At 42.1% G+C, this 9,891-nt stretch overlaps 1 protein-coding gene across 2 annotated transcripts; it reads right to left on the reverse strand.

Annotated features, from left to right (window-relative positions):
- Positions 1 to 1,947: 1,947 nt before the first annotated feature.
- Positions 1,948 to 7,161, reverse strand: b3gnt7 (UDP-GlcNAc:betaGal beta-1,3-N-acetylglucosaminyltransferase 7). 2 transcript variants are annotated; one of them, XM_062563636.1, is made up of 3 exons: positions 7,119 to 7,161; positions 5,463 to 6,204; positions 1,948 to 4,441 (listed from the first exon to the last, which is right to left on the reverse strand). In XM_062563636.1, coding segments are annotated over exons 2-3 (1,242 nt in total). In that variant the 5' UTR covers positions 5,465 to 6,204; positions 7,119 to 7,161; the 3' UTR covers positions 1,948 to 3,201. The 2 variants fall into 2 exon arrangements, with proteins under 2 accessions (XP_062419620.1, XP_037326626.1); XM_037470729.2 differs by lacking the exon at positions 7,119 to 7,161 and having other exon boundaries at positions 5,463 to 6,381.
- Between the last annotated feature and the right edge of the window lie 2,730 nt (positions 7,162 to 9,891).

Below are 9,891 nucleotides of genomic sequence, written 5' to 3' on the forward strand. Positions count from 1 at the left end.
TCCACAAGGGGGCAGTGTTTATCAGATGTCATATTCGTGATCTAATATGGCAATCATTTTCAAAATGTGATACTGCCATTTTAGTGTTGTCGGATTAACACTTAACACAAATGATGTGTTTGAGTGGTAATTCAATTCAATATGCTAAGAACACACTGGTACTTTACTGCTGCATACTTGCCAATTTAAAACTAATCCACAAGGGGGCAGCTAACTTCTTCTATGCCTACACTATACGCACAATGGGGTTTGTTTTAACTGAACTGTTGGGCTGGTTCCTTGTCAGTGACGTCATCCCTTCGTCCAGAGAGCTCAACAGGGCCCTTGGTGTCAGGGCAGGAGGCCCTGGTAATGGCACCATCTAATTTCTCCATTTAGAGATTTATGGGGGGATGGAGGTCCATTGACGTCTTCCTAGTCACCCGTGCTGTTTCTCAACTTAACATGTATATTTTAAAGCATGGGAACTTGGTTTTTTTTATGATTTCCCATTATGTCTAGTTGTAAGCCCCTCAGTTTGCATGTTCTATTTGGGATACAAAGTGATTATATGAAGCCAAAGCGCTATGAAAATACATTTTGTTTAGCTTAGTTTACTCCTTGGGAGGGGAAATAATGTATCGACACAGCAAAACACTTTAAACCCCACACGTAATAAAGCATTGATGCTAAATCAATGGGTTGCTACGGCTGTGACGTGTAAAAGATGCTCATTTACATGGGATTTGAATATGATCTGTCCTCTGGCCCGTTGTAGACTCAAATGTAGTGTTCCGGCACTGTGTGTTCTGAGGTGTCATTTACAGATTTGTAATAGCGAGTCCTAAATGAAACGTTCCGTGACGCCTTAACTGAAGGAAACGATCTAGTCAGTCTCAGTGAGCTGAGGAATTTTTTTTTATTTATTTCAGCCTGTGCAACACGATCGCCATGGTTGGCCATGCTGACGGTGGGGCTCCAGAGGGCCTTTAAAGAGAATAGAGGGCCGATGTGAAAGCCCACAGCTTTCTCCAGCCAAATCGCATCGACCACGCACACATCAAAAGCTACCACCAATTACTGTGAGCAAATAATCAGCTGCGGGGCTGCAGGCAGGTTGGAGAGCCAAATATCATCACTAGAGTGGCACATTTACTCTGGGTTTTAGGATCCTTTCCACCTGCAGGTTTTTCCAGACAGCTTTGAGGAGGTGGGTGAGACAGACACAAACAAACACAAACTCACTGTTACAATACCAAATATCTGGGAAGGATGTCCTTTATCAAATAAAGCAAAACGGTTAAGCAGTCACAGGGTGCAATCTAATTTCGAAAATGAAAGTACCATCAGGCTTATTCTTAGAGCACACTTTTCCTTGAACAATTCACTTTCAGAAAAACAGGAAATTGGTGAAGGAAGGCTGCGGTTAGCGGGATTCAGCACGTTTTCTTACATATCCTTAAACTATGCTCCTGTGTTGCCAATCGCACTGACGGCGGACAATATATGATCTAGTTTATGTCTTGTTTATGTCCCTGAAGAAATTGTGAAGAACAACAGAAAGTTATTTTCTTATCTTTCGACACTGCTTGTGCATTTTGAGCCAACTTAAAGCTCGAACCGATACAGGTTTCTGCTTGGTGTACTTGACCTAAACAAACTGATGATTGGATGTAGTTGTGTTATATTTATTTTTAATTTGCACCAAAACAGATGTTGCGTAAATGTTTTAATGCTGCAGCCTTTTACAATTAAACATTGCAGGAATTAGGTAAGTGAGTTCTTTGACTTCCTGTTGCTAGACATTGATCAAATTACCTAGTGTACCTTGTTTCGAGTACACAAATTATTGCTTTTTTGAGCATGATATGTGATCATGACTGTTGGACAATAGAGGCTGAACGCATGTAGATGTTTGATGCTGATGACGGCAGACACAAAAGCAACAAATCCGGGGCAGAAAAGGGCAAGTGTGGTGTTAGGATGTTTATTTTGCAAAAGACATTTGATGTACATATTGATGATTTAGACATAGGTATCACCGACAACATTCCGCTATATAATCACTGAACCTCCCATTAATATGCTCATCTGATGGTATAAATTAAATAACCACATCCCACATTCGCCCCCTTTAATTGGGCATTAAATAAACATGTCATATATTCGTACCAGCAAAAGGTTTAGTTCAAAGTGTCGTTGTAAACCCTTTCTGCAATCCATGTCAGGCTTCCGTTCAAAACCACAGACAGATGTCACAAGTTTCTTTTTTCCACCAGTATTGTACGAGTGGCAGACATGCAGATCAAGCGAGTCACACCCCCCCAACAAAAGAAAATGTGCAAAGACTACGATACCAAAAGGGGATTGACATCCTACCTCCCCAAGCGTTTACCGGTGATGAAAGATATCAATAATTCTTTGGCCCAATGAGGTAGAGAGAATTGTTTCTTTCCCTTACTCGATGTTATGCGACCGTAACATGCCGTTCTGCTCCAGGGGAAGGCAAAAACATGTCCAAAAAGCCCAAAAAGCCAAAATGACTGGAGGCTTGGCAGTATGCGCAGTGGCTTTTGAAACCAAGACTTCAGGGCTGTAACTTATGGTAAATTCATTTTTTATTTTCAAGAAAAAATCTTCCCTGCTATCTAAAAGCACATCATTCAACAAATACATATTCATGGTTCTGTCCAGTGGTCATAATTGTTCTTTAACCTATAATTTGAGGTGTATTCACATTCATGGATTTTCTATCATTGGTGTTTGGACGACAATGGTGCCACATGGTTCCTGAACAACGGTATCCAATCATAAGGGGAATGATACTACGTGTTGTCCGTGTGTCTGGCTGTGATAAGGGTTAAACCCACTAAAAAGATTACGTCCAAGAATTAACACCCATCTTGGAGGAAGTGACTTATCCTCAACGTGGCTGTTGAACTTAGATCATTGTCTCTGAATCTGTTTCCTGAATTAGACCTTGAAAATGACAGTATAAATACTGTCATTTTGAACTGTATAATTGAACTGTATAATTCACTTGATTTCAAAGGAAACTCTTCCAAAAAAAATGCTTTACTGCTTAGTTACAGCAATTCGACATACTGTCAACCGTCCCTCTCCGCATGATGGAGGGTTTTCCAGGGGGCTCTCGTGCATCACAGTATCCACAAGGTACAGCTCAGCTCGTGGCTGCTGTCTTTACCCGGTGCTCCCGTCAGGCTATAGGATCTTCACTTTATGTGAGCAGACGAGGTCACTGTTGACCAGATTCCACATGCCCATGAGGTCCGACGGGAGCAGCTTGTGCACCACAATCATGCTCTTAAAGAAACACGGTTCTTTGTTCAACTTACTGTTCTTATTCTTCACCAAACCGAACGTCTTGAAGGCATTGTGTTTTATCGGAGTGACCTGAAGCACCTCCAGACACATGCCCAAGAAGACGTCATCGATGGGGTAGAGCTCCAGGGAGTCTGCCACCCAATGAAGCCTCCGCGCCAGGGTCCCGCCCATCAGAAACCCCCCCCCACCTGCATACGGAGGGTAGAGCGTCTTATTATATAGAGCCTGGGGAATGTAGTATTTGTTATTCTTATTACGAATGGGTATGGCCTTTAAAATCACATCCCCCACAAACAGGTTGTTTGCCCCCTCGCTGCTCTCTAGATACTCGAAAATATTCTCCACCCTCACAAAGACGTCATCGTCTCCCTTGAAGACAAAGCGCACACCGGGGCAGTACGTGTGGAACCACTTGAGGAAGTGAGTCTCCTTAAGTGTGAGGTTGAAAAAGCTATCCAGGAAGTCCCACTGGAGGATGTCCCGGTAGATGTAGTCCTCGTACTCCACTAGCTTCTGGTGGTGCACTCCCTCCGCCGCGCTGGAGGGCTTACCGAGAAGGAAGAGGGTCTTTATCTTTTTGCCGTCAACCAGCTGCTCTTTGCCCCAGGTTTTTCGGATGACCTCCCTCCGGTCGTGCTGGGTGGCCACGGATTTGATTACCATGAGCAAATACACATCCCCCGTGCACTTCTCCGGGTGGTTGAGGAGCATGGGAAAGTAGCGGCAGTGTCGATAGAGCATGAACTGCTTGAAATTGTCCTCCAGGCCTGTGAACCATTCCTGACTCGATAGGTTGAGGTTGGCGCTACAGTTGGAGCTGGTGACGTCCCAGGCTGTGGGCCTGCTGTCCGCGCTGGTCCCGGGAGGCTGCGTGCTGGCCCGAGCTTTGTTAGGCGGCGGGTGGCGTTTGGTAGCCTTCCAGAAGCTCTTCATCCCCGGGTGAGCTCGGCCCCCCCGCTCGGCCCCCTCGGATGCTTCCATGCGAGCCTGCCGCTCCAGTTCGAAGGGAGACCCGATGTTGATGCTCCCCCTCTGGACAACAGTCAGCGCCACCACAGCCAGGAAGAACATGATACTCGCCCTCTTGTACACCCTCCAGCGATCTCTGTTGGTCTTCCTGGGGGAAGGCGAATAGCACACGACGCCAGTCAGAGTTAGCTCATTTAATTATGAAATTATTGAAAATAACGATTGTATAAACATATACAGTATGTATATTTACGGAATCCAAACATAATAATTGTTTTATCATGTGAAACCGGTTTGGCTGAGTACACATACATTTGTGTATACTGAGAGGTAAATCAGCTTATCAAACAAAGTCTTCCAGATGCTGAAACAAGGGATCACCCGTTAGTAATGATGGTAGTTTTCTTTCAACCAGAAATACATGTAAATGCATGTTGTTTAGGAGTAATGATGATAATGATAACATACCAGAAAAAAGAACTGAATGTATTTCTTTAAGTACACAAGCATTCGTCCTCATCTACTTAAATAATGAAGAAAAACAAGGTAGACGGCATTTTAAACAACTTCCGGTTTCATGTAACGCCCGGAAAGAGATTATCATCGCAATCTGTATATCTACGATCTAAGTTAACATGTGTGTGTGTGTATATTATATACACATATATACATACACACATATCTGTGTGTGTATGCTATTGTTTGTACAAAGCAAAGATTTAACTTTTTTTAAATTTCTTTAATCACATACATTCTTTTAACATGAAGTGAAGTGTCATTGTATGTTCGTAAATGTATGGAAAGCTTCTTTGAAAGTGAAGTAGCTTCTCACATATCGCAGCCTCTCATGTTAGGACCCCAAAGACAATCCCGGGGGCCCGGGGAGCAGCCACCACCACAAAAAAACCCCCCACAAACAATCTTGAACGATTCTGGAACCCTCACTTTTCACTTATCACTTCTACTTCTACGTTTTATTGGCTGCTAAAATAAGCTCGTTGAGGGCGCACGTTTGAATAAGCACTTCCTCTTAAGGGTTTATGTCTTTCGCTATGGGTAGTTAATTCCTTAAAAGGTACAGATCCAAGAAGAAAGATAAGATAGAGTAAAATAAGCATGCTGTGAAATTGCTAATCTTGCCCACATTCTATAATAAAGACGCCACTTACATTTTCGATGCCCTTTCGAGACTGTTTCTGAAATAAAACAAAAACACGAAGATTGAGACCAGCCACTTGCGCTGTCTTCACTTTGTGTCGCTTTGGATGTGGGACAGTTAAAGTAATCCTTTCCATGGACACACTCTTGTAAAGAGTAAACGGTGTCCGTGCCGGCTGATCCAGATGTGCGCGCTGCGGTGCACGCTGCGGAGGACTGTCCTCACTCCCGCTGAGGTCCGACTCTGTTAAAGGCAAGGCTGCAGCTACGCACGCACAGAGATCACACACACACACACACACACACACACACACACACACACACACACACACACACACACACACACACACACACACACACACACACAGGATGCAGGGAACCCGCATCCTGTGCGTGTGTGCGCGTGATTGCGTGATATGTGATTCATCTTTGTTGGACACAAAGAACTCTCCAAAAATGCGCAGTATACTCCGTAAATGCTTAAACCCAAAAGCAAAGTCAATATTGATTTACTGATGCTGTTACTATGCTTTCTTTATTGGCTGGGTGACGTTCATTTCTATGCGTAACCTTTTCAGGTGAATCGGTTTTAAACCTTTAATCTATAACACTGTACAATATTGATGTTAAACTTCAATGAAATGAAAAGTGCAATATTACCTTGATGCAGTCGAGATGTTCAGGTGACATTTCCGGTTGGTGTGTGGGTGAATGGATTCTTGCATCATGATTCACAAACCGGGTTTACATTAACTGGGAATCAGAAGTAAGACAAAGTTTGGCTATCTACAATGGGAGAAATCGCAAAGAGGCTTAAGAAACAACATATGAGCGATGGAGTTGTGTTGTTGATGCTTGATTTAAGCTCCTATCGTCTCTCAGACATCAAAATGAATGAGGAATGTTGACGCGTGAAATGCAGATTGACCAACTGTTGTGTCACACTGTTTAGTGTCTGGGGAGAGAATAACAAAATGTGTCCCGCTGCTTCAAAACAGGATTTTTTTAATACATCGGAACACAGCTGCGGACCAAATTCTCTCCTTCCTCTCATTTTTCCTCCATTTCCTGGATCTAACCAGCCATCCTCCTCAGGGCCATGTGCATCCTGTTGCCTGCTATAGGTGTTTTTTCCCATTCCAGCTGTTTTTTTTCTTCTTCTGCAGTGTGAATTCTGGCTCTGCAAAGACTAAAGAAGAGTGATGTGGTGATGGATACCAAAGTCCCTCGTCTCTTCCTTGACTAGAGATAGCATTTGTCGCTCATGTCTAAGAGCGGCATCGGCCAAGGAAAACAAGGACTTTAAGAGCATAATGAGCCAATTTTGGAATTGGCTGCTGACTTACATTTTGTTGGTTTCATCTTAAAGTTCACATTTCAATAATTTGAGCCTTCATGACAAATGTCAAAACTTTTTTGGAGATGTCTACCGCTACTGTCGACAGATCCAACATCGCTTCAAGCATTGTTTTCCTTCATTAAATAAAAAGGTTCTTGTCCAAGAATCAAAACTAAAGGTCTAAAAAAAGGTCTTAAATAACAAATAGTTTCCATCTAAAAAAAACTTTTTTCATCACAGTGAATGACCACTTGGATTCAGCCAATTTATTGCACAGTTGTTAAATCTGTATCCTTTGCACAGTAAATGAACCCCCTAAAAACCATACCTTCCTTGAGCCTCTCCATCGTTGATGATTTCCCAATCATCGGTTCCGCTTATCTTTTGAGCTGGTAAATGTGGTAAGACAAAAATGAACTGTTACATGGAAAACCACTAATCCTTTGTTGGTTTAACACACCTGGGGGACCCGAGCGGAGATTACTTCGCGGTCTGCCCGACTCCTGTCAAGAGTTTGAAAGGCAAGAAGGACGAGCCTCAGGTGGTTCACTGGTTCCTCCTCCTTTCGATAAGTGAGGGGTCCGGGCTGAAACTCCCCCGTCACCATGAAAGAATTTACTGCTGGGGGAGACGACGTGGCCCGAGGGGATCCTTTTCTTCACCCTCTTGTCTTTCCCACTCAGCCATCAACTGAGGATGTTCGTCTCTGAAAAGGCTGATAGAACAAAGGCCATGTTGTCAGGCAGTGTTATATATGACCCTGTCAACTGTGGCTATAGGTAAACATGACTTCTTCAAACACCCAGAGGCCCTTATGGGCTTTAAAAAGGTCACCGGCACCTAGTTACCACATCAAAAATCCAAAAAACCTCTGAAAAATAAAATGACTGCCTACTAAAGTTCCCTGGAATTGGAATTGCTGACACACATTCCTGTTGGCTTTAAATACATTATGGGTTTAGGCCTAAAATGTCACAATAATATATATTAATGATTTACAAGATTTCATTTTTCAGGAAACAATGGTGCTTTTACTTTAGATCTTGCAGCATCAAAAAAAAACTTTTGAGAAATTGCCAAATCCAAATCCAAATCAGCTCTTTTCTCAGACTCAAAACAAACAGAGTCAGTCCGAAAGAAATCCTATTTTTTGTGTTACTCCACATTTGAGTTGATGGACTCAGCACGTGCTGCTACTGTCCTATCGACACAGGGATACAGAAAGCTGACACGCCGTCTCCACTTTGAATAGTCCCAGAGTTGAGTTTACATCATTAGCTGTTGTTTTGCATTTGGAGAATAAACTGCGGGTTGCAGAGCTGTTGATTTGATCACAGATAATAAACCCTCAGTGTTCGCATGAAACCCCAGAGGACAGCAATTAGCAGTGCAGCGGCCATTTGTGACATTAATCATTCATCGGATATCGCCTCCCTGTCGAAGAATAAACAACCTTAGAGGGACATTTACGGGGTCCCATAAAGACTATAAAGCTAGTGTTTGAAGTTGGTACACACAGAACAAGTGGAGGCACATTCATGATGAAGGTTAATGGACACTTTGTCAGGACATTCCTGAGAAGGTCAAAAATGTTATAGGGGAATTCCAACTTTACACTTTGGTCTGTTTGATGAGAGGCCTTATTTTTTTTATCTAATTTAATGCAATCTGTCAATATGATCATTTAATTATGAATCTTGAAGAAAAGACACTTAATTCCAAGTGTTTAGGACTGAAGGATAGCTGTGGGAACTCTCCGTTCGAAAGGATCAGTCAGGAGGAAACGGGATTATCAGGAGACAGAGACACTGAAACACTGTTGTTTCTCGGGTTGGCGTCACATTTTATCAGTGGAGGACACGGCGGCTGATAAACAAATCTGAAAATAGTGCCTGATGACAGGTAGGATTCAGTAGAGTGTGTTTCTGTGGTTAGAAGTTTGAGGGTCTTTAAAAAGAAAATCACACTAGGAATTTTCTAGCTTTGGTAAACATTGTCACTTTTACGATCACAAGATTTATTGTGTAGATGAAAGGATGCATTTAGGGTGATCAAAATAGCTTAAAATAAAATGCAAAGTGTAGGATATTAAAAAATAAATTGACGACCAAATAAATAAAATGCATTTAGTGTACACCAAAATACAACTGTGATTCTGGAGATATGTATTCAATAAAGAAATGGAAATGTTATAAAACCAATGTACACATATGATTGTATTCATTGTAATGTAATCTACCAAAGTACATTTGTGTAACAACACAACTGATATTGACTGAGAGGCCTTTGAAATCCGATCTACATTGAACTCACCGGGAGACCACTCCCAGGGGGCGTGGCCACTGACTTTCACACCTTTACTGATCTCTATAAATACTTGTAGGCCGCCATAGTTCTCTGGTTGTAGACAACAGACATGGTCTAGGGATGGTCATGAGACTGTCCTGTGGCCTGTTGGTTGTGGAGACCAGCAGCTCCTCAGCTGAGATGTTCTTTTTAGCACAATACCTTTTCTTTTATTAAATACTTTTGATTTTAACTGTTCATTCAAAGATGTCTCCTGTTCGTCTGGTGTTTCTTCATTATTTGAACATAAGAGCGAGAGCAAAAAAGTTTTTAAAACATGATTTAGCTTTATTTGCCATGTCTGCATACGCGTTAAAGGCGCTCACAAGGAATAACACAGGCCATACAACAAAAAGAAAATATAAGAAAATGAATACATTTAACAATAAAAGATAGGGACAAAAAAATGAAATCTCTAACCAGAACAATATGATCACAAAGTGAAAGGCTTCAAAAACAGGCTCCCAAGATGCGGTATTAAGTAAGGTTCCAGCCAATTACCCAAACTATTTAAGCTTTACAATTATTAAATCAGCCAAAAGACAAAAAAAGTAACCTGAAAGCTTTCAGCGCTCTTGGAGTTTCAGGATCATGTGCCACAGTTCCCAACCTTCCCTTGTTTATATTCTAGCCTTGATGACAATACAATAGCTTTCCAACTTGTTTTAACACAGATATTGTAAATCAGGGGGTTTAACTGTTTCCCTGCACTCGATGTGGTAAAAGGCGCAGATAAACAAACCGTTTAGTCTTAA

This window comes from Pungitius pungitius, chromosome 7 (genome assembly GCF_949316345.1).
Source record: "Pungitius pungitius chromosome 7, fPunPun2.1, whole genome shotgun sequence".
Taxonomy (NCBI): domain Eukaryota; kingdom Metazoa; phylum Chordata; class Actinopteri; order Perciformes; family Gasterosteidae; genus Pungitius; species Pungitius pungitius.